The sequence below is a fragment of the Ictalurus punctatus genome, chromosome 9 (genome assembly GCF_001660625.3).
Source record: "Ictalurus punctatus breed USDA103 chromosome 9, Coco_2.0, whole genome shotgun sequence".
NCBI lineage: Eukaryota > Metazoa > Chordata > Actinopteri > Siluriformes > Ictaluridae > Ictalurus > Ictalurus punctatus.
In genome coordinates this window covers 2883877-2907723 of record NC_030424.2, presented here as the reverse complement: position 1 = coordinate 2907723, position 23847 = coordinate 2883877, and the positions used below count along the sequence as shown (strand labels likewise).

Genomic DNA, 23847 nt, shown 5'->3' with positions numbered 1-23847 from the left:
TTTCAAAGGAAACGTCTGTTTTAGGAGCAAACGCCACACACGTTTCCCAGCTCTAAACGTCCTCTCAGAGCTGTATCATTAATACACAGCGTTTAGCGTCGTCATTTCACGTTCATTTCACTCTGCTGTAAATCTCGAAACGTCTGCGAGCTCTCAACCCGCGAAACCGCTCAGGTCTTCGCTTCTCCCAATGCACCGGGGTGAAGGGGGCGGAGTCAGCTGTTTAGGTCCTACTCGATCGCCCATAAAACAAACTGTTCAAAAAGAATTTCCAAAATGATTTATTTAACATTTAGGATTTAAAAAAAAATAAAAGCCCCAATAAGTAATCTCTCTCTTGTTTGTTAATGTGTTCTGTTTGTACTTATTTATTTATTTTTTTAAACCAAGAATATAAGTTTTAAATTATTCACTCAAATTATGTGCTATATTTTAATTAGGTCTTAAACTAAATTCTTATCTCTTATTTATATTTCATCCGTGTAATTATTTTTTTCCTGATATTTCATATATTATAAAATATATGGTTTATATATATATGTATATATATATATTTTTTTTTTCTCCTTCATTAAAGCTCCATTAAAGCAATATTTTAATATTGTTTTTTTTTTTTTAATGTAAATTTTTAAAATGGTTTTCTCTGCTTCTTTTCCTTTCTCATCCATTAATGGGCTTTATGAAGGGAAATAACGCAGTCCTGGAGAAAGCAGACCTGCGTGTGTGTGTGTGTGTGTGTGTGTGTGTATTCTGAGAGGATTAAATGATTACCATCTCACAATGCTCCTGATCTTATAATCAAGTTCAGAATGCCACGAGCGACCTCTTAGTGAAGTGATTAGAGCTCTGCACAGATGTGCCTGCAGCCTAATGGAGCCGGCCAACCCTTGTGCTGATAGGCGGGGAGTTTCCACTGGCCGGCTGGACGTTAGCGACGTTAGCGGCGGCGTTACATTCCGGCGCAGCTCCCACCCCATGAGCTCTCTCCTGGCAACAGGAGATTACGCATCTCTGTGTCTGTGCTAAAGCTCTCCAGTTAAACCCTGGGTACACTGCGACATATTTCTGCTTTAATCTCTTTTCCAGGCCACACACTGCACTCTCAGGCCAGTAACAAGAAGCCAGGAAGAAGCACAGAGAAGGAGAAGGGAAAGGGCAGTCTTTAAAGCTTTCAGTTTTACCCAACAGACTCCAAAAAGAGATGCACAAAACAAGAAGGCGTAGAAGATTCTGCCGGCTAGTTGGCGCAAACTCATTTGTAAGCTAAAGTAAGTTTTAGCTAGCTAAATGTAGATTTGTTAAAGCAATATATGTAATCATTATATATTCTTAGCACGCCGACTTCGCCGATAACCCGCCCGTAACCACAGCCGTCTGGGAAAGGTGTCCGATTCGATAGTACGCTGTAAAAACGAATGCGATTATGACGGGTGACCTTCTGATTCTGACACCCAACAGCAGAACGTAGCATTTTGGCTGTTAAGAATCACCGCATGACGCGTCTCACTCAGGGGTCTGTTGTTCTAATTTTAGTGACAATGTGTGTGTATTAATTCAGGTCTTAGAGAAGGATTTAGGAAATCATAGTTTGATCGTTTGATGATTGTACATTAGGGGATCTTTTTTTTTTTTCTTTTTTTTTTTTTGTAAAAAAAAAAAAGATATTTTACAACTTGAATTAATTGCAGATTTGCTTCGTAGTGTCTCCGAGGCTCAGAAAGCTTCCATTAAGACCCGTATCCAAGCAGCGGAGAAACGGGGCAGCATCCTCATCACTTACTTTTCTACTCGGAAGCCTTTGAAGACGGAGTGCTCGCGAAGGCAGCGTGTCTTAAAGGCTGGATCATGCATGGCGCACCTTGCATCGGATGTGTCACGATCAATTTGCGGTAATTGTCTAAAACAGTAGCAGTGCCTCTTTCTCCATCTGTTAGCGATGACCTAAGAGTGTGCAGAGCAGCTCCACTCTGAGCGATACAGCAGGAAAATTGGCCTAATATGGGCGGTGATCCACAGGGATACGTCTATGCTGTTGTTTTGTTTTTTTAAAATAAATGACCGATAGAGAACGTACGTTAAATACTAGTTTGGAATTTTTTTTATTTTTTTTCCGAGCTGTCTGTGATTTGGCATCGAAAAAAACGCTGACAAGGCTTTCACTTCCTCCCAACTAACCTCATGCCCTCTGTCGAAACTCCACATCGGAGATCATTTCCAGTCTGGGAAAATGTCAAACAGAAGACCGAAATGAAGAAACGAACCAAATTCATTTGCATCGAAATATTCGTGAAGGGAGTTTCTTCAACGCTACGAATATTGCAAGTTTATAAACGGTTTACATGCCACACCTTTAACTATCGTAGTCCAGGCCAAACGTGTTCTGGATGTATGCTCTAAAACACGACGATCCACTGAGCCACGTCTTGAATTGGCCAGAATTTCTGAACACGCTCAGTATACGGTGCGTTGGCTCAGGAGCGTCCTACTGGTGAGATTCGTACAGCCAAATACGCGACATCACAGAGCTCGAAATCTCATGATATAATCAGCCTCAAAACCCACAAGCTCTTACTGTAGGAGCGAGGGTTTCATCTGTCACCCGGTGCTCGGTAATTGTGATTGTATCACGTTGGAGTTTATGACCTCATAACGCTTCTATATAATAATATATAATAACGCTTCTATATAATCGATAGTGATCGATTGTTTATGATTGTCGCGTCGGTTCGTTTCAGATCGACGCATCTACCCAACTCGTCCCGTCACAGGAATGAAATTTACTCGTGTATGTGATTCACCCGTAAAAGCGCAAAAGGTGTTCCTGACACGGCTCATTTGCATGTCGTGACGCCCACAAAACTCCATAAAAGGTCATGTGGACAGACAGCCGGGAGCACGAAACGAACACTCAGGGTAAAGGCTGAAAAACTGAAGTGGAAGGATTTTTTTATTGACTCACATATATGCGAATAACATTTTTAATAAATATATAATATTAATAAGAACACACGAGGACTAAATCGTCCGTCAGCTGAGGCGTTTGTTTACGGCCAAACAAAAGCAAAAATTTTGACGACGCCGATTCGTACTGCTTAGCGGTTAGCACGTTCGCCTCACACCTCCAGGGTCGGGGTTCGATTCCCACCGTGGCCCTGTGTGTGCGGAGTTTGCGTGTTCTCCCCGTGCTGCGGGGGTTTCCTCCGGGTACTCCGGTTTCCTCCTCCAGTCCAAAGACACGTACGGTAGGCTGATCGGCGTGTCTAAAGTGTCCGTAGTGTATGAATGGGTGTGTGAGTGTGTATGTGATTGTGCCCTGCGATGGATTGGCACCCTGTCCAGGGTGTACCCCGCCTTGTGCCCCATGCTCCCTGGGATAGACTCCAGGTTTCCCCGTGACCCTGAAGAAAGGATAAGCGGTATAGAAGATGGATGGATGGAAAATGTCCTGGATAGTCCCTGACCTGGTGAACTAGGACGAGGATATGTTTTTGATAGACACTCCAAAGCTCTGGATAAGGGCGAGTTATCGAAAATAACTCATTTAAACCCCACGGTATATTCCAGCTATAAGAGTTCAGTAGTCCATGCAGATTATACGCTCTGACCTCAGTCAAGTCGGGGTTTACGTTATTTAGTCTTTTTCTGCGTAAATTCACACACATTCAAGAGCACGAGTAGGACGCGAGCGCCGATCTGAATTTTACGGGATTTTTACGCATAGCGAATCCCTCGTGTTCGACCGGCTTACGTATAGATCCGTTTGTAACGAGCGTGATAAACGAGACCGTTTTAGTCGTATGAATATTAACGCAGACGTTTCCATACTGTTAGTTATTAGTTAGTGTAAGTAGGAGCTGTTGCTGCATCAGGTTTATAAATGTTACTGAGGGTTCCGATAAACCTGGATTAAAAGATAAATAAATAAAAATAAACATATTAGAAAAATAGATTAAAAAAAAAAAAAAAGGTGACATTTAAACGCTGTTATAATCTCTCAAGTCGTCAGCGGAAACTTGACAGGAATCATCCAAGCACCGACTTCATTCACACTGAGCGCTAATCACATCCTGTCAAATTATCAGAGCCGAGCGGTTAACAAATATTAGCCCGTCATTCTGCAGCCCACTCAAAAACTGTTTGGATGTTGCTAATAGAGTTCCAAATCTGACATGAAGGAGGCACCAGCAGCCCTCGGCAGAGACGCGCAGACGGATTCCTCTTCTGCTTTCTGTTGCCGCCTGACACGATGCTGGGTATTTCTGGATATTTTCCTTTCTGAATGGATGTAATTAGCATGCTAATGAATGAATTGCAGTGCAGGATCCCTCAGCTTTTGCTCCGCCGGGCGGCAGAGCTGCGAGCGCTCAGTGCTAGCCGCTCTCTCTTTCTCGTAGCTGATATATAAAACCTGTAATCAGATGAGACAAGGGCTCAATCAGCTGTGTTTTTCTCTAGCAGGGCCTGTTTACCCCCTCTGTGCCATATCCGAATTTCCATTTGTGCGGAAAATGTAAATATGTTTGAGAAGAAGGCGGCGGTTAACACGAGGCCAGGGGCTTGTTTGAGTTGTTTAGCATATCCATCATCGGCTTTTGTGGCTCTAATTCTCCATTGTGACCTGGCTCGTCAAGTCTTTTTATTAGGAAGTTGTGCTGTTGTCTGTCCTGTTCAATCCGATACCGCTCTCAGTTTGACCTCCGTCGAGTACAGACAGATGCGCGGATTCGGAGACGTCCTGCTCAAATGCGAACACGGTTTTAACTCTGCACGGCACAACCGAAATCAAAGAATGTCGATTTCTACTTGAGTCAAATAGGTAAAGTTTAAAAAAACAATTAAGATAATAATAAAAAAAGGCTTCCTCGTTACATCTATATATGCAGTTGTGTAATTTTCCATGTGATGCTCATGGGCAGACGTATAAAGCGCTTGTTTGAAGCATTTTAATGCAAAAACAAGCGAGGAAATGCCCGCATCGTGCACAAAACCTGGTGTACGAGACTACATGTGCAATTTAAGCAACACTTCTCTTTCTCACATACCGTATGCATTCACAGGACGTGAAGTCAACGCAAGAAAAGGGCGGAGAAATAGGAAGTGTAGCTGAGTACACGTTCCATCGATGCACTAAAGTCATTTTTATTATTTTTAGATTCATTCTTACAGATCATTTTAGGACCCCGGTGTAAGAGGTATTTACTGTATGGAAACGAAGGCTTGACAGTCCGGCAGGTTTTGTTGAGCGGATCTGGCAACCCCGACGACGTACTGCGTATATATCACGTGCGTCGTCATCACTAACATCAGTTTTTCCTCAACACTTAATTATTAAGCCATAGCCGACTGTAGGAAAAATCTCACACAGTATAATTAACAATTTTTTTTTTTTAAATCTTATTCTGTACACATCTGTCTTTTTTTTCACATCTGTAATCAGACGACATCATCCGTGTTAATGCCCTCCATCCTATTTACTTGTGTTAGATGAAAGCCTTTCTTTAATAAAGGCGTTATTGTACTGAAGTTGCATTTCCTTTTCAGTCCCGAGCGCTTTGATATCTCCGTGGTTGAGCTTTTATTTTATTTTATTCTTCCACATTTCACTATTTTACGTCATCTTTTAATCCACTATCCACGCTTCATCCACCGTCTACCAACACATTCTTCAGCATCTAACCCTCACACGTGAAGGGAAACACTATCCACCCACCTAGTGTCACTGTGGTTTGTGATTGACAGGGGAGAGAGCGTACGCCCCGACCCCGTCCCGCCCAGACAGCGAGGCCAGCCGTGGCCCCGGGATTTGAACTCGCGATCTCCAGACGGAACCGCGAACGATTTTCTGTTGCACCACCTGACCGTGGCATTTTTAATGAGGCTAAAGGTGTCAAGGCCATTTTACTAATTTCTTCAGCGTTAACAAAAGAAATTAAACAAATGATTATTCCACACTGGCTTTTTAGCAGGTTTTTATTTATTTTTTAGATTTAAATAACACATTCAGGGATTCTCTAAGCAGTCCATACCGCCTCGTTATGTCCGACCCCGCGACGTACCGTGAACGCTCTGAAAGACACGCAAACACAGAGAACCTCTGAGCCGTCATCGCGTTTCTTTCAAAATCCCTACAATAAGCCGTGGTATTTGTGGCCGAGGCATTTCTCAGACTTCTGACTGCTTTCATCCGTCACTTCTACAATTCACTTTGTTCTAATGTTCATCCAGCGTAAATATTTATCACCGCTCGTGTCCTCGTCTGAATCCCGGCGTCAGCCTAAGACCACCTTGACTTCCTCTGTCTATACGAGTGTGTACGTGTGTGTGTGTGTTTGCTCTTTCTGTTTGACTTGAAAAAAGAAGTGGCATGTGTTCCTCCAGAAGAATTGTGAGACAGCAGTCAGAGGGCATGTGTAATGTTCTCCCGGCGACACCGAGGCCTTGATGCTACTCTCCGGGGGCGCCTCAGGTCCTCTTCGCTCCCTTTCACTAGTTCCTCTTCCACTTGATTTCAAGGACACTTTGATTTCCAGAGATACAGATTTTTTCTTCTTCTTCTCCTTCTTCTTCTTCTTCTGCCGGCAGTTTAAAGATCGCGTCGTCCCTGACTTTTAACAGCGCTGGACCCGAGCCCAAAGAAATACCGCTGCTCCTTTTTTTTTTTTCTCGGAGAGCCATTAGAACAAAATGTAATATATCCTCTCGCCATTAAGTCAGATTAGCAAGATCAAACACTCGACTTGCTGAGAAAGAATGGAGTATCTGAACAGAAACCGGAGCTCTCCAGCAGCTCCTTCTATCAAGAGGAACCTCGGAGTTCTTTTCTGTAGTCATTTCTCTCTGCTTGTGCAAACGATTAGGAAAAGGATTATCTCAATAGCGTCTGAGTTGAAGTCAGCTTGAATTTCCATGGCCTTTATTCAAGCTCTTTGCGTGAAGCGCCTGCAGAAATCACACATCGTTTTTTTTTTTTTTTTTTTGTGGGTGTAAACAGAAACAAAAGGGAAAACGACGAGGCACGAATCACTGCTCTAATATGTCCAGGGATTGACGTTAACACCCACCCTCCCATGGCAAGTAAGATTTGGAACTGGTAGCTCCCAATTGGTGCAACAAAAAAAAGTGTTCTTTCATTGCACGTTTTTTCTTCTTTTTTCGGATGCGTCCACGATGTCCTCAGTCCAATGTATTTGTGTTATATATAGTCATGTATTTCTGCTCTTAGACTTTCATCTATACATATATACGTATATGTATAGACTTTCACGTATGTATGTACATACGCAGCTTGTCTCGAACACGTTTATAAAACTTACTGACTGTTACAAAGCACTGACACTGGAGACTCCTTCCATAAATGTTAAATAAAGGATTCCCTCCAGTAAACTAAATCATATACGCAATTAGACAAGGTTTTTTTTTTAATCCATTTACATCGAGCGTCCTTGCGTTAGCTGTCGCTATAGAAACAATAACGTATTAGAACGAGTGCTTTGATATCAACTTGTGACTGGTAGCTGCACTAGTTTCAGAGCTGCTGTTCTAGGACATTTTAACATAAAGATTCGCGATTTGTTTGTGATACTGTGCCGAAAATGTATTGCATTATTGTTATTATTATTATTTTTTTTATATCAGTGCGGCTCGTCAGTTCTTGAGACCTCACGAGGACTCTTCACGGTCACGTCGCGAAGCCCACGGGTGGAAGGACACCCTTATCTGAAAGCATCTCCGGTCCTCGCCTTTGACAGCCCCCGCACTCACATCTCTGATCTCAAAGCCCCACATTGTTCCTGACATTTACTGCAATGCTCCACATTTGAATTTCCTCCCCAGCATGTGTTGACATTTTTTTGAGGGGGAGGAGTGAGACGCCGGCACGAACGTGTGCAGACAATGGCGCAAATTAGAAATGCGGTCCGCCTCAGAGGCGAAACGGCCCCGGAGACGGTGTTTAACATGATGCGCCCATTGCCGGGTTCCCACGAGACTCCTCAGGCTTAGCAGTCTGTTAGTAGACGGTTGGAGGACATAGCCTAACTCTTCTTGACTTTCCTTCCATGGAGTACTAGAGGAGATCTGTCGGAGTTGGAGCAATGTAGGGTGGCGTATATCACCACTCAAAGCAACAGGAGCGCATTTCCAGCGCTGTCTTTGAGCTAGTGTCTAGACAGCAAAGAGAAATCGAATTAAAAACACAAATCCCCATCAGCACAGCACATTTCCATTGATTCTGACAGAATCGCATGTGGCGCCTCTCAGCGGGCCTCCTTAAAACATGAAGGGCTTTCATCCAGCGGTGTGTGACAAAAGAAATTGGGGCTCGGTAAAGAAGCAAAGAGGCATATTTCATGACACAAAAAGAGAGCGCTCGTTCCCTCCTCAGCCGCATCCAGCACGAACACAAGACCAGCATGCTTCCCTTCCGAGGGAAAATCCTGTGAAGTGTGTGATTTGAATATGCAACTGGAACACAGCCGGAGAGCGCGCGCGCGCGCGAGTCTTTAAGAGCGCGTCAAATAGTGCACACGGCTGCGATTTGGGGTGCGCGCGAGGCCGCGAGGTGCGCTCAGAGATTCCCCGCACTTTTATATTTGATTTCATATTTCGGCTCCCCTCAGGTGAGCGAGATGGAGTGTTAATGAAAGGAGCGTGGAACCCTGGTGCTGTCCCATCAGCCCACTGGCCCGGCTCAGGCAGCCCGAGCCCCAGTCCTCGGCACTGAGTAGCGCGATGCCATCTTTACTTCCTCAATAGCAGGGTCATTTCATCCCCAGCAGGGCTTCCTCATATGGAACCTCATTTCTGCTCTGGATTTCTCATCTGTACCCAACACGGAGCTCGCCTCTGGGTTTTTTAAAGCTTTTACACTTGATTTTGAACATGGCACTCTGCCAGGCATGCTGAATGTGCTTTTGATGCTTTGATTTGCTCATTTAAAGGCTAAGACTATGGTTTTTTTGTTTGTTTTTTTTTGTCTTGGTTCTCAGGGATCTCCTCAGCTCCCAGTGGTGATCCAGCTCATCAGCTAAATACTTAAGCATTCATGAGTTAGATCGGTTTGGGAGCAAGGAGAACTTAAAACCATCCAGCGAGTAACTGTCTAGTGGTACTGAGTCAGTGTGACTATCTCGTCACTGATTTTATTGGATTATTCTTTAATTACGGCTCTCGCGTTTGGAGTTTCGTTATTAACAGGCCCAATGGGGATTGGGGTCTGGTGGTGATGGTGGAAATATAAACCATCCAGCTGTGATGTCAGCGTTTTGACAGCGAACCCTGCCTCTTGTGCTACAATCGATTAGTACTTATGTACATTTGAGAAGAAGCCAGTGGAATCACTTTCTGTTGTGTTTGGTCCTATTTTCTGCCACACCCGATGGGATTTAAGCCTGGTGTTGAACTTTTGATTTTAATTATGCATACACAAGATGGCTGCCCCGTGTCTCCTGTGTTTGTTCGGCGTGTCCTGGGATTAATATGCTTTTTCTGGTTCAATACCAGCTCGAACAGTGGAGGCAGGAAGGCACGATGTGAAGCGACCTCACCATCTCAAATCGCATACTTCATTTTAAAAAATGACCTCCGTGTAATATGTATAGAAAAACCCGAAGGTATGTTCTCCATACTTATCCTCTAGATCTGTTTAGTAAGATTGGCCCAAATTATTTGAATACTCAAGTATTTGTTTATTGGTATTGAATAAAATCATTGACAGCCCTAGCAAGATTTGCTACAATGTAAAGTAGCGAGTGTACAGCTTGTGTAACAGTGTAAATTTGCCGTCCCCTCAAAATAACTCAACACACAGCCGTTAATGTCTAAACCGCTGGCAACAAAAGTGAGCACACCCCTAAGTGAAAATGTCCAAATTGGGTCCAAAGTGTCAATATTTTGTGTGGCCACCATTATTTTCCAGCACTGCCTTAACCCTCTTGGGCATGGAGTTCACCAGAGCTTCACAGGTTGCCACTGGAGTCCTCTTCCACTCCTCCATGACGACATCACGGAGCTGGTGGATGTTAGAGACCTTGTGCTCCTCCACCTTCCGTTTGAGGATGCCCCACAGATGCTCAATAGGGTTTAGGTCTGGAGACATGCTCGGCCAGTCCATCACCTTCACCCTCAGCTTCTTTAGCAAGGCAGTGGTCGTCTTGGAGGTGTGTTTGGGGTCGTTATCACGCTGGAATACTGCATACGGATCATGCTCTGCTTCAGTATGTCGCAATACATGTTGGCATTCATGGTTCCCTCAATGAACTGTAGCTCCCCAGTGCCGCAGCACTCATGCAGCCCCAGACCATGACACTCCCACCACCATGCTTGACTGTAGGCAAGACACACTTGTCTTTGTACTCCTCACCTGGTTGGCACCACACACGCTTCACACCATCTGAACCAAATTTATCAAGTTTATCTTGGTCTCATCAGCGCACAGGACCTGGTTCCAGTAATCCATGTCCTTAGTCTGCTTGTCTTCAGCAAACGGTTTGCAGGCTTTCTTGTGCACCATCTTTAGAAGAGGCTTCCTTCTGGGACGACAGCCATGCAGACCAATTTGATGCAGTGTGCGGCGTATGGTCTGAGCACTGACAGGCTGACCCCACACCCCTTCAACCTCTGCAGCAATGCTGGCAGCATTCATACGTCTATTTCCCAAACACAACCTCCGGATATGACGCTGAGCACGTGCACTCAACTTCTTTGGTCGACCATGGCGAGGCCTGTTCTGAGTGGGACCTGTCCTGTTAAACCGCTGTATGGTCTTGGCCACCGTGCTGCAGCTCAGTGTCAGGGTCCTGGCAATCTTCTTATAGCCTAGGCCATCTTTATGTAGAGCAACAATTTTTTTTTTTCAGATCCTCAGAGAGTTCTTTGCCATGAGGTGCCATGTTGAACTTCCAGTGACCAGTATGAGGGAGTGTGAGAGCGATGACACCAAATTTAACACACCTGCTCCCCATTCACACCTGAGACCTTGTAACACTAACAAGTCCCATGACACCGGGGAGGGAAAATGGCTAATTGGGCCCAATTTGGGCATTTTCACTTAGGGGTGTACTCACTTTTGTTGCCAGCGGTTTAGACATTAATAGCTGTGTGTTGAGTTATTTTGAAGGGACAGCAAATTTACACTGTTACACAAGCTGTACACACACTACTTTACATTGTAGCAAAGTGTCATTTCTTCAGTGTTGTCACATGAAAAGATATAATCAAATATTTACAAAAATGTGAGGGGTGTACTCACTTTTGTGAGATACTGTATATATATAATGGATGCAACCAAAATAAAGAGAGAGTTAATTATTTTCCTACAGCGGTACAACATGGTGTGATTCATACCTTAGTATTACGGATACTGCAACAGTCGGAATTCAAACTTAAATCCAGACGTTTATTCAAAATTACGCCAATGAACGAAACCCAGGGCGTCCTCGGTTTTCCCAGATATTCTGCTGCTTGGCATGAAGCAGCAGGTGGTGTCCCTCCAGGGACAAAAAATAAGATTGATTACTCCGGCAGTCTAGATTTCGCCTCCTTTGTGTCCTGCGTGCTCTGTGTTCCGAGCCAGACAAAGAACAATACTGGCATGGTACCATTCAGTACTACTGGTTTGTATCAGTGCTCACTGCACGTCCTGTACGGCTTGTATAGGTGAATGCCGTCGCCTGTCAGCGCGGAGACGCGCACGCCATTAAAGAGGCTTTATTGTGGAGGCTTGAGAAGAAGTGCCGTGAGAAGCTAAAGAAGCCGAGTGTTTGAATAGAGCCGAAGTGTCAATAGGCAAAGGAGGAGGAACGAGTCGGTCTGAAAAGAGTACAGAAAAGACTGCCTCACTCACTCTCTCTCTCATTACACTGATTAAACACTGAGCAAATTTGATGATGAGACTGGAAAGAGCTTCTACTTTTCCTTCTCTCGTCTTTTAAAGTGGGATAAATAGTCAAGTAGCATAAACACCGAATCTCCCGGAGCAGATGATGATTGAATATCCGTGTCTCAGCAATAAGACCAGGAGTTATTATGAAAACGCCTGAAAATGACAGCGATGGCGAAAAGGAGACAGTGGCATATGACGGCTTTTCGGGATAAAACCCACGTTTGAATAAATCGACTCCTTCCCGTCCTACGACTTAAAGCGATTGTTGTTAAGAGTTTTGAGACCAAAGTAAGCTGCAAACGTCTATTTGAAATCCTCCGCCTTGGAACAAACACCGGGCGTTCGTTTGGCAGCGTTGCCAGTTTCATAATCCATTTAGCACCTGCACGCCCTGGCCTACACGCCGCCTCATCCTCCGTTCGGCCCCCAAGGCTCTTGAAGATGTCTCCCAGACCTCTCTTTTAATTCCCTTTTAAAAACCTGCCTCCTCAGTAACCGGGATGCGTGCAGATGTGAACAGTCTCTGCGATCCCTTATTAACTAAGCGGGAGAGTCGTAGAGTCATGAGATGTGCGCGGCGTAGTCATCAATCTTTCCTCCCCGTAAGCACATTCTAATATATAAGTGCAAGCTAGGCGTTTGTGGCTTTGTGCTGAGAACGTGTCAGGGCGGTACGACACGACGCCACGTTCTGCCTCCAGCATTCCTGCGCGTTATGTCTCCGCGTCACGTGGACGGATCAGAGCCGACCGGCTTCGTATCGGCACACGCGTCTGATGTGCGTCTGATATCCGTCCGTCTATTTGGCCGTGTGGGAGTGCTTGTGCAGGCTTGGCAGGCTGTGTGTTTGCCTGTTTGGCGCGTTCGGTCTCCAGAGACTTGCGGCTTGGTTTTTTTCTGTCCAGTCCTGCAGGATGTTTAAGAATTAGGCTATTCCTGCTGGCTGCTGAGCAGTCCTGCAAACCTGCTGCAAAAAAACGATTAGACATGCCAGTGTTCTTGACTTAATCATCTGAGTCTATAGCGATGTAATGCCTCAGACAGAGTGAACATTAGCAGTAATACACACTCATCAGGAGTGAAAATTGTTTCACTACACAGGTTAGATAACATCCTGTAGGTTTGGGTGTGTCTGTGCCCACTCTAGCTTCAGATTCCTGTTCTTTGCTTACAGGAGGGGAACCCGATGTAATCCTCTGCTGTTGTAGCTCGTCCGTGTGTGTGTGTGTGTGTGTGTGTGTGTGTGTGTGTGTGTGTGTATATATGATTTTGAACAACTTTTCTTCTGCTTTTGGGTCAGTAGCAGTGAACGTCTTGGAGTTCTGGCACGGAAACCTCCTGCGTTTAGTACGCGCCTTACCGTTCTCGCTGAAACCTCAGCGCCTGTTACACCGAGTCCTGCTGCAGGTCTTCTGCGGTCGCTCGAGGGTTTTTCACAACCTGCCTTCTCAGAAATCTGCTCGCAGCCGTCGACAGCTTCGCTTCCTTTTTCTGCCCCTAGCCAGTTCAGGTATTTCATGTGTTCCAGCTCAGACACTCTCAATGAAGCCCTTGATTAGTTTAGCATCAGGTGTGCTCAAGACAACACCTGTTTTGCATATTCGTGCTGTTGTGAGGGATTCTATTCGGGGGGTGTGAATAATTTGGAAACCGGAGACGTCATTATAAGTTGCATTTTCAGTCGAATTTGGGGAAAACTTTTGAAACGTTTGCGGTGTCGAACTATTCCAGTCGCTTTTGTTTGATCCGATCATCGCGAACAGCTGAAAGTCTGTACGTTTGGACAATAAACCTGATTTGCACTGGGGGTTGAATCATTTTGATTCCAACTGTGTGTATATATATATTATATATATATATATATATATATATATATATATATATATGCACACACACACACACCTCACACCTTACAGGATGTGTGATCTCTGTTTAAAAGCCATGAGTACTAATCAGTCCTGTCGACTGGCTCTGTGTGAGAAGAGCAGAGCATTACAGCAGATGTGTGATGGTGTGTGTGTTCAGGCAGGATAATGTGTATATGCTCTGAGGTTAGATGTATAGACGCTCGTGGTGTAACAGGACTCGTTTGTAGGCTCAGCAGGTAGCACGGGCAGGTGAAAGCCATCCAACCATTACAACGGCATCAATATCACGTCTGGAGGCTGCAGACATCGCTGCTGCACATTTCACAACTCCCATTGATGCTTTCAGAGGTTGCCATGACAGCGCGGCGCTCGGCTTTTTTTAACAGAGGAGATTTAGTTAATCTAAAAAAGAGTCTGTAGCCGTAACATGTCTCCTGTGGCGAGGCGAGGCGAGGCCAGCTCTCCATCGATCAGCGGCGAGAACACAGTGACGGCAGCTCACACCCCTTCTCCTGGCAGAGTGGAGGGAAGGAGGGAGGCGGAATGAAAAGCAGAAGCACTATGAGAGTCGTGAAGCATCCCAATTAAGACACAATCAGAGCACGGCTGAGCGGCGCGATTGCTCTCCCACAGGCTCCCAGTCTGCCGGAGTGGAATGGTTTCATCTGTGAGATAGCGAGCGTCTCAGATTGCCCGTGTGGTCCCCCATGCCATACTGCCATATGCAAACCCAACAAACCTCCCACCGTTTTAATTTTCGGTGATGAGCCAGAGAAACGCGTCCAATCACTAAGCGTCTGCGATTCATTCATCTACAGAAGAAGCGAATCGTGCGCTGATGTGAGCTCACACATGCCCTCGGCAAGCTGGAAATAGTAAAAGGACAACGAGGGTCACGTGATGAGACGTGTAGTCTGCAGCAGGGGATTCAATCTTGTCTGAATATGCAGTTTGATTCAGGGCGGAGTCAATGCAAATATACCAATTTAACACCTGCAGCGTGATTCTTACCGCCGCCCGAAATTCACTTTAGGAACAGAGAGTGCGTATGTAAATTAAAACCTTATAGATGTTTATACCCTTATAAACACCCCCCCCCCCCTGAAAAAAATCATTCACGTATTTAAATTCCACTTAAGTCAAATACGTAGCTTTGACATATTGATAATAATGTCCATGTTACTACAACACCGCGAGTTCGTAAACGTACGTATTTCTATTTATTCCACAGTACAGTTACTCGAATGCTCAAATCTGATTGGTCAGAAGGCGGGCACTATTTTTGTATAACAGAACGGCTCAGGAAGTATATCCGGCCAACGTTAGCGGTTTATTGCGATTAAGAAAGCAAGCTATCTGCAGCTTCCGAAACGTATATAGACGCGGCTACACGAGTGTCGTGACATGGCGTTCAACAGAGTTCAGTGTGAATGTGTGCGGATGTGTAGAATGTGTTAAAACCCCTCGGTGTTTTTCATTAGTGTTGGATAAAGCTACACGTTCCTATTAATCATTGATGAACACCACCCATTTTTCGTAAAAAAAACAACAAAAAAAAACAAAATCGCAAGCCCAAATGCCCCGAAGTCAGGATATTGAAGCGTTTTCCAAGACCAGATGCTACGTGTTTGTTTTTCAGTAGCTGATATTGTAGATTTACTGTCTCACAGCACCATTTGGACACATGCTCCAAGACATAACACTCAGCACATAGTATTAGCGCGGAGAGGTGATGTGAGTGGAACACCACCACCACCAACACCCCCCCACCACCACCGTCGCTTTTCTGCAGCGTCAGTATGGGAGCTAAGTGTGCTTCCTCTGACAGTGACAGAGTAGCACTTGGATTTTGCCATGCCTCTTTTCCCACTGCTCCCTTTTTGAAAGAGGAAGAAAAAACAGCCAAGCAGCGCTCAGATTAATATAGCCGTGCCTCTGGTGCACGCTGATGATGTCATTACCCAGCTCGTTCTCCTGGGAAGAGCGTCGCGTCCTCCTGTGGGGAATTCTGGCACACAGAGAGGAGAGCAACAAATTGCCCAAGCAATAGTTTTCTCAGTTAGGGTTGTCCAACACATTTTTGTTAAACCCCCCCCCCCCCCCCCCCCCCCACTCATGGTTCCTCGGTGGTTCTCATCCCAGAAGGAATCCTGCGTGATTTTAAAAAGGCTGCCCCTCCTGCTTCCCTCGTTACTCGGGTTCCGTTTGGCCTGTGTGAATCGGCACAGCTTACCACCATTTTATAATTCCGCGTTTCAGCTTTATCGCAAACCTACCCGTACCCCTGCCGAGCGCCCGAGTCCTAGCTTGAGCGCCCGGTTCCTCCGTATTCCTGCAGGATGACCCTGAACCGCTTCCCTTTTTTCAAGGGACTTCTCGACTCATCTCGTGCAAAAACGCCGAAGGCCCGCTTGTCAGACGTGAATTAAAAACGGCCCGTCGACTCGACGTGCGGATTTTATTAACGCCTCCGAGCACCCCCGTACCCTCAGAACGTGGGAAAGAATTTCTCCACGTCAGCGGTGAGACACCTCGACAGCGATGGACAAAACATCAGTGACATCACTGTTTGCATGCCTAGATGTTGTTACGGGAGTGACGGATGAGGAAACGTAGAGAAAACGCGGGGAATGAGGAAACATCCGGACACTGTAGGGAATGAGGACACATCAGGGAAGCACAGGGGGAAAAGATTTTCATTTACACTCTCTGAACTTTGGAACGACTTGAATTGGTGGTTGTCTTGACAACAGCTATTACATCATCGACCATTCCGAATAACAACTGGTTTCACTTCCTACAGCATCAGAAGCTGATGAGGGGAATTTTGTCTGGAACGTCCTGTTTCTCCACTACATTTATATCTACAAATTCCTGTACTGAAATACGCTCCCGGTTTGGTCATTAACCCATTAGCTACCTCTTCCCGAACACGTCATAGCTACCGGTGTCGACTAACACGTGCTACGTTCAACACGAGTGAATTCAAACTGCTGCTCATGCGGATGTCCTATCCGCCCTCTTCCACATACACGAGCTCGAAGACGGCCACGATTGGCTAGCGTCGCTGTGATTGACAAAGGAGGGAGAGTATGCCCCTCCCACCCTGAGAGCGTGGTTGAGGTATCATCTTGATTCAAACTCACAATCTCCTGACAACAGGGCGGGCAGTTTTTACTTAAAACAAATCGACTTTTACGTAAACGAAACGTCTCGAACTAGAGAAGCGCAGCCAGGGACGTAAACTTCTTATCGTTTTACCCAACGCTATGTCAGGTTTACGGTATACTCGTCAAAATATGAAATAATGACTGAATAGTTGGATGTTCATTAAATAAATCGCTTCTGAATGGGTCAGTCAAAGGAGTCCAGCGTGACGATAATCATGGAATGACAGCGTTGTGGAAATTATGTTTGGCACAGCCTGAAGAATCAGCAGTGTGTGTGTGTGTGTGTGTGTGTGTGTTCACTCAACACGGTAAAGACAGCGGGGACAGCGAAGCCCCTCCAGCACTCTTACAGATCTGACAACTTTCCAGGCGACTTGACGTGTCGCTTCAGCGTTAATATCAGACCAGTCAGTCAAACACGTTGGTATGTGACGCGGCCACCATCACCGCTTAATCGCTTCAGCGCGCGCACACACACACACACACACACACCGTCCTCATCATACACATCCTAATCCCGCATTAATGGCATCGTTTTGCGAGTTTATGACAGCTCTGCAGCACTGGACGGTGATTTCTGATCGAACAGCGTAGGGGCTCAAGTCCGAACAGGGGCACGGAGGACGTCCCAGCGGTCCTCCTCCACGGGGTGGGCCGCATTAGAATCTAATTAGGTCCTTAGTGCACTACCATTTGAACGAGATTCACCAGCACGGAACGGGAAAGCGTGATTTTCCAGTTACCGGATGCCTAATGTTGTTTTAATTCTCCTCCCTGTTGCTACCAAATTTCCCTCACATCTGCTGGGTTTGCACTCCATCAGTCTGCTGCTCGGAGTAATAGAGAAATCACCTAGCGAGAGAGCGAGACCGGAAAACACACAAGCTCCCGACGAATATCCTCGCACACAGCCTCCATCCACATCGATTCTGCCTTTAGTTACATCGTCCAGTTAATTCCCAGCGAGGGCCCCGGGCTTATCAAATACCGCAGCACGATGCTCTCAGATTCCTGCGATACCGTGTTGGCTGAACAGGAAGAAAGATCCAATGAGCAGGAAATAGGAGATTCCAGTTCGGCTATTTACTCTATTCAGTTTAATCTGTGCAGGAAGTGGGCAGTGAGCGAAAGAAGAAGGGGGGGGGGGAAAGCTCTCTCTAACACGCTCTTTTCCCACACCGATGCAATTGCTCGCGCATCGTCTTTATCTGCTCGTTCATCCTCGCTCATCTGACGATGTAATCGAGCGTCTGCTCTCTCAGTGAGCTGCGCTTTATAGAAATGGCTCTGGGAGTGTGTGATAAGTCTGGACACTGGCTGAAGTCACTTTGAATTTGGATCCAGGCACGCAAAGGCCCAACCCGGAGACGTTTATCTCGATATCTCTGAGTACGTCACTATGTCCTAGTTTTGACCTGCTCTCGTAAGACGTCCTGGATTTCATAAACACACACACACACACACACACACACACACGCAAGCAAGCAAGCACGAGCGAGCATCGGGAGAGCAGATGGGGAACGTCAGTGACCGATCGATTTAAACAAACAGGACACTGCGTCCGTACCGAAATATTTTGGAAAGCGTCGCGGTCATGAATCATGAGGGTCTATACAAACCGAGACATATTTGAGTCACTACGATACGGTCAGATCCAGAACTGTTGGCACCCTGCAGGAAAATTAGTAATCATTTCAGCTTAAGACACAAGTTTACACCGTCCGATTTTAGTCCTCCGGAACCGTATTTTACAGGAGCTTCGAGAGCTTTCTCCTTGTAAAATCTCAAAAAGCATGCCATTTCCTCACGTTTTCCCTGTCGCGATGGACGATAAACAGACTTCACACGTGCGCAACCTCATGTTCATACCCCGAGGAAACATGACACGGTCGAAGGCAACGATATATTGATTTACTGAATGACTGAATGAATTCTTTTGACGTGTAAACAAGTTTGACGAGGTTTTTTTTTTGCCGTGAGATTGACGGGACACAGAGTCTTCATTCTGGACTTTTTAGTTTAATGCCCATGATGCGTCAAGCTAACGCACCGTCATTGATTTGCTGCAATGTGCAGTACGTAGGTCTGCGTTACTGTGTGTGTATATCTATGTTAGCATGAGAATTGCAATGGACCTGAGATGTTATCCATTTTTGGCGCACATGCTGTCTGTTCTTTTTATTTATTTATCTATTTTTAGATTTTATTTATAGCGCTATAGTAATATCATTTGTAGCTAGATGTATTTAATACGGAGCGATATCGATCGGTTTGTGTTTAGCCGGGCACCTCGTAGAACGCCTCGTTCCCCTTTCACCTGCACTGCAAATGGTAAAACCGTACCCTGCCACGTGAATCACCCTCCATCCTGATAATAGGCCCAGTCAGGTGAGCACGACCTCCATCAGGACGTGAAATAAGTCAAGCCCCGGCTCACTTCAGTCAATCAGGATGCACGCACCCACTCGTGGAATTGGGCTTTCTTGTGGATCCGCTGCTGCGAATTGACTTTATTTATTTGGCCCTGGGTTTGGAGTTTCGCATTCATTCGATCATAACCACATCAGTGTTTAATTATAATCAGCATTCAGATAAAACTGCCTAAAAGCATTCTAGACCAAACACACCTCTTCGCTTCTCCACATCAGCTCTGTCCTTTACTTCACTGCGCATCGGTAAATCAGTCGCCGAGATACGTGTATTTTCCCCCCACTACAGGCCTATAGTAGGCAAGTACGCGGTTTGGGACGCAGCCGGACCCTCTTGTTCGCCGTAAAATGTCGAGACCTGCCGTGTGCGATCGTGTCCTGTCGCAAAACGCGGCGGAAACTCTCACGCGACGTTAATGATGCGATTAAGGCGTGTACACGTCTGTAATACACGTCCGTAATGCGACCAAAACAGGAGTACTCCACCCGTCTTAATTCCATCAGAGCTCAATTCGAGTATGACTTTAATTAGATTAGTAAGGAAAAATTGCTGTTTACATGCTAGTTTCTTAATCAAAGTACGGTCTTAATCGGGTTAAGAGCGGATTATCGTTGTCCGTGTAAACGCAGCTATTGACAGGTTCGGATTTTTGAGGCCTTAAAACGGCGATACGGGAGACACCCGGGTCCCGTTGCTTCGTGCTGACTTAATCTCGGTGAACTTTGACCTGTGAATTCGCAATCCTCTGATCTTTGAGCCAATAGAAACCAAGTGTGTGGGAGTGTGTTTTTTTTTTGTTGTTTTGTTTTTGGATCTCCTAAATACATGTAAAAAGAATGACTGTCTCGTCCACTGAAATACGCTAGGGGTTTCTGTGGTAAAAATGATGTGGTTTTGTTTTGTTTGGTTTTTTTTGCTACCGGCGAGGATATTAAGATTGACTTTGGCCTGATGTTATTGGACACCGAAGGCAAAAACACTTCATGTAGCCATTGTAGACTTAGTCTGAGGGCATGGCAAAGCTCCGATTGCTGGATTTGTCATATATTTCTGAAGCATTTCCTTGGAAATCACTGAAACTAATAGTGCCGTAGGCCTACAGCTAGCATCTACAAGATTGATACTGATTACAATGACGAGCATCGGATTTAAAGACAGGGTGCCGTATTGAACTCGAGAAGGAAAACGAGTGTTTATTGGTTTCCCTGGTTTCTGCTCCGAGTTAATATCCGTCACCGACAGTCACTCAATACCGCCTTCAGTGTTCTGCCTCTGTCAGAGTGTGTTGTGTGTGGTGTGTTGGTGGCATTCTGGCTCTTTCCCAGTGTTTCAGGCTTCCGTGCACTCGCACTTAAGATCCATCAGCTAACAAGATTACGCTCTTGCCTACAGGACGGGATATAAAGCTTTATCTGCTTCTAAAGCTGGAAACAACCATCGGGCCTATTATAATGTGGTTGGCTGGGAAGATTTTAGTAACCAGGCGAATTTTCTCTCCTGACAGACACGTGGACCACGACTCAGATGGACACATCAGCTTCAAGGACTTTGAGGACGTTATCGGTTACGGGCTGGCCAACAGCTGAGGCACTGCGCTTCAGCAGAAGGTCTGTGGGAACAGCAGTAAGAGATCACGCGCGTCTGGAGCCGACCGAGCTTCAGTATCGCATTTCAGAACAAAAGAACACGCTCGTTCACAAAGCAGCACGACGTGTTCATTTTAACGTGTCCAGGACTCAAGGCGGGATTCCGATCACACAGCGTATACCGGTTACCGGATTTCTCTATTAAACTAAGTTACACACGAGCTCAGTTTGTGAGGTCACGACATAGGCGCACATTTTAAACCAATCATGTTCAACATGCAAATTGTGAGACGAGCGGGTGAGTGAATGTTTTGGAGCACCAGTGATGCCTTAACTGGTTAGAAAGCACTGACACTGGAGACTCCTTCCATAAAAGTTAATAAATGTCGCGGATTATATGTTTCATCTAAGACATTTTTATAAACCTGTCTATTATTAGGCTTAGATGAGGATGTGGAGCGTTTGTCATACAAGTTCCCTGTGTAATGTGTTGCTATAGAAACCGTAACATAACATAAAATAATATAACGTGAGGCTCCAGATTGAGACCCAGATACTAACATCGATTATTTATTACCCGTCGTAGATCATTTTTAGGATTTAGGAGTACACATTCAGGTTGTTTTTGTTGTCTTGTTTGTAGATTATCACCTCCCCTCGTCGTCCTCACTTCCCGATAGGCGGCAACGAGCCGTCAGTGAAGTGCACTCTGGAATCTTTGTCGAAAGGCAGACGGGCGTCAGTGCCCGAGAGTCGGGTTTGATGATGAGCGTTGATGTCGTATCGATCCGTTCGGCGCGGGGGCCGTGCCGTGTAATAGTCAGACGCACATTTCTATTGTCCGGTTGTCTTACAGGCTGCATTAAGGATAAACCCAGTTCCCTCCAGGCCTAATTCACTCGCTCCACTCGTGCAGTCCTCGCTCAAATCAACATAGCCCACGGCCGCCGTCACCACCGAGCGCTCTTCAGGTATTTCCCGTTCGCTCCTGCGTACCTGCCGTTCAATCACTCCAAAGCCATTACACAGCACGGCGAGGGCTGGATGTCTTCTAATCCTCCTCCGCTAAATCCATTTGCACCTGAGAAACAGGCGGCTCGCTTTTCAGCTCCCGAACACGAGCGCTCGTAATCAGATTGCGTTTTTAATCAGTTTTGCACAAAAACGCCGCTGTGCAGCCATTAAGAAAAGGCCCAGGCGCACTCTTGCAGAGGATTTTATGCCACTCTTGTTACACACGATTATGGAACTGTAAATACTTGTTTGTGTTTTGTTTTTTTGTTTTTTCTCGAGATTTACCGCACTCCCGTCTGAATAAAGATTAATTTGTTTTTGTAATCAGTCCCGAGTCCTCATCTGTATGTGCGTGCTCTGCCCAGCAAATCCACCGGGGGCTCAGGAGGTAGCGAGCGAAAGAAATGGACTTGCGAAATGGGGCGGGCGGGCGGGGGGGCGGGGGGGCGGGGGAGCAAAAAAGAGGAAATAATCAAATAGTTTATAATCAAATACGTGTTTAATCCACACACGGTCCGTTCTCAGCGATGGGCCGCTGTTCAAAAAAATGATCAGGAGAGAGCTGGATTAATCTTCACCTTCCTTTTGAAACTAATTAAGTGAATCCTGACATTTAATTGGTGTGTGTGTGTGTGTGCGTGTGTGTGTGTGTGTGAATGAAATGCCCAAGGACAAACCCCCTACAGTGAAAAACGTGTTGTCGTGTTGCAATATAAGCCTTGCTAATGAAAACGAAACGTGCGTATGATGCGTACGCCGGCCTGGTGACGGCTCTTTCCCCAGCAACTTCACAAGAAACTTCAACTTGTGAAGACATTAATTCTCCGGCTACCGGAAAGATCCGATGGAACCCGGAGTGATTTAGTCATCACGAGGAGAGGAGACGAGAGAGAGAGACGAGAGAGAGAGAGAGATGCTGCTTGTTTGGACTGCAGTAGATGGTGGGGGCTTTATAGCTACTGCAGTAATACGATAGCTTGTGTGTGTGTGTGTGTGTGTGTGTGTGTGTGTGTGTGTGTGAGATGAGGGAAAGGTTGATGAATCAACATCACACCCTTGACATGATTATACGCTATATGTGTGTTCTAGAAGCTAAAGCGCACGTAAAGCAAACGCGTACGAACGCAAAGACGCCACGTTTGAGCACAAACATGACGTGTCCTACTAAATGAAGTTAAACCCCCACTCCAAACCAGCTCCCACGTTAAGCAGGTGTATGAAAAAGGGAGAGAGAGAGAGAGAGAGAGAGGCAACAGAAAAGAAAAAGGAGAACACGGAGAGGATGAAATATCATTAATCAGCCTTGACAGATACAAATGAGGGCCCTTGCTCCCCTGCTCTACCTGCTCGGAGATACACGGCACGAGAGAGAGAGAGAGAGAGAGAGAGCTATCTCTGTTCTCTGTCCTCCGTCAGATGTTCCAAGTGGCTCTGGGACGGAAACGTTGAGAGCGACGTGTCCAGCTAATTGAGGTCCAAATGCTCAGGGATGGAGATGTTCTGGATTGTCCATGAGACAGGTTCTCTCGTGGAAGTTTATAATACAAAACGTTTCCCATGTCGGAACGCTTCAAGTTTACAGCTTTACCTCTGACACTGGAGACTCCTTCCATAAATGTTCAATAAACTTCTCTTATAAAGAAGACTGCACCAGGTTTGCATTTACACACGTTTCTATGTGAAGAATGCCCGGCATACACGTCTCTGTTTCAGTGGTTATTATAGAAATAATAATAATAATAATAATAAACCTGTGATTTGGTGCTGTACTACTGTCAGAGCTGCTGTTCTTAAACAAAAACCTTCTGACCAATCAGGATTGAGAATTCAACTGCACCTAATCCGATGGAATTTATCGGACTTTACTGTACAAATAGCTCGTTGGACGCATAAAAAAA

The 23847-nt window shown here is 45.6% G+C and overlaps 1 protein-coding gene across 2 annotated transcripts in view; it reads left to right on the top strand.

The window, feature by feature from the left end:
• The window catches only part of efcab11 (EF-hand calcium binding domain 11), a 49528-nt gene extending 27255 nt beyond the window's left edge, over positions 1 to 22273 (top strand). For both annotated transcript variants that reach the window (XM_053682964.1, XM_053682962.1), the window contains one exon: positions 20854 to 22273. In XM_053682964.1, the coding sequence (XP_053538939.1) occupies positions 20854 to 20935 (82 nt within the window). In that variant the 3' untranslated portion in view covers positions 20936 to 22273. The remainder of the gene's footprint in view (positions 1 to 20853) is intronic.
• Positions 22274 to 23847: the final 1574 nt, after the last annotated feature.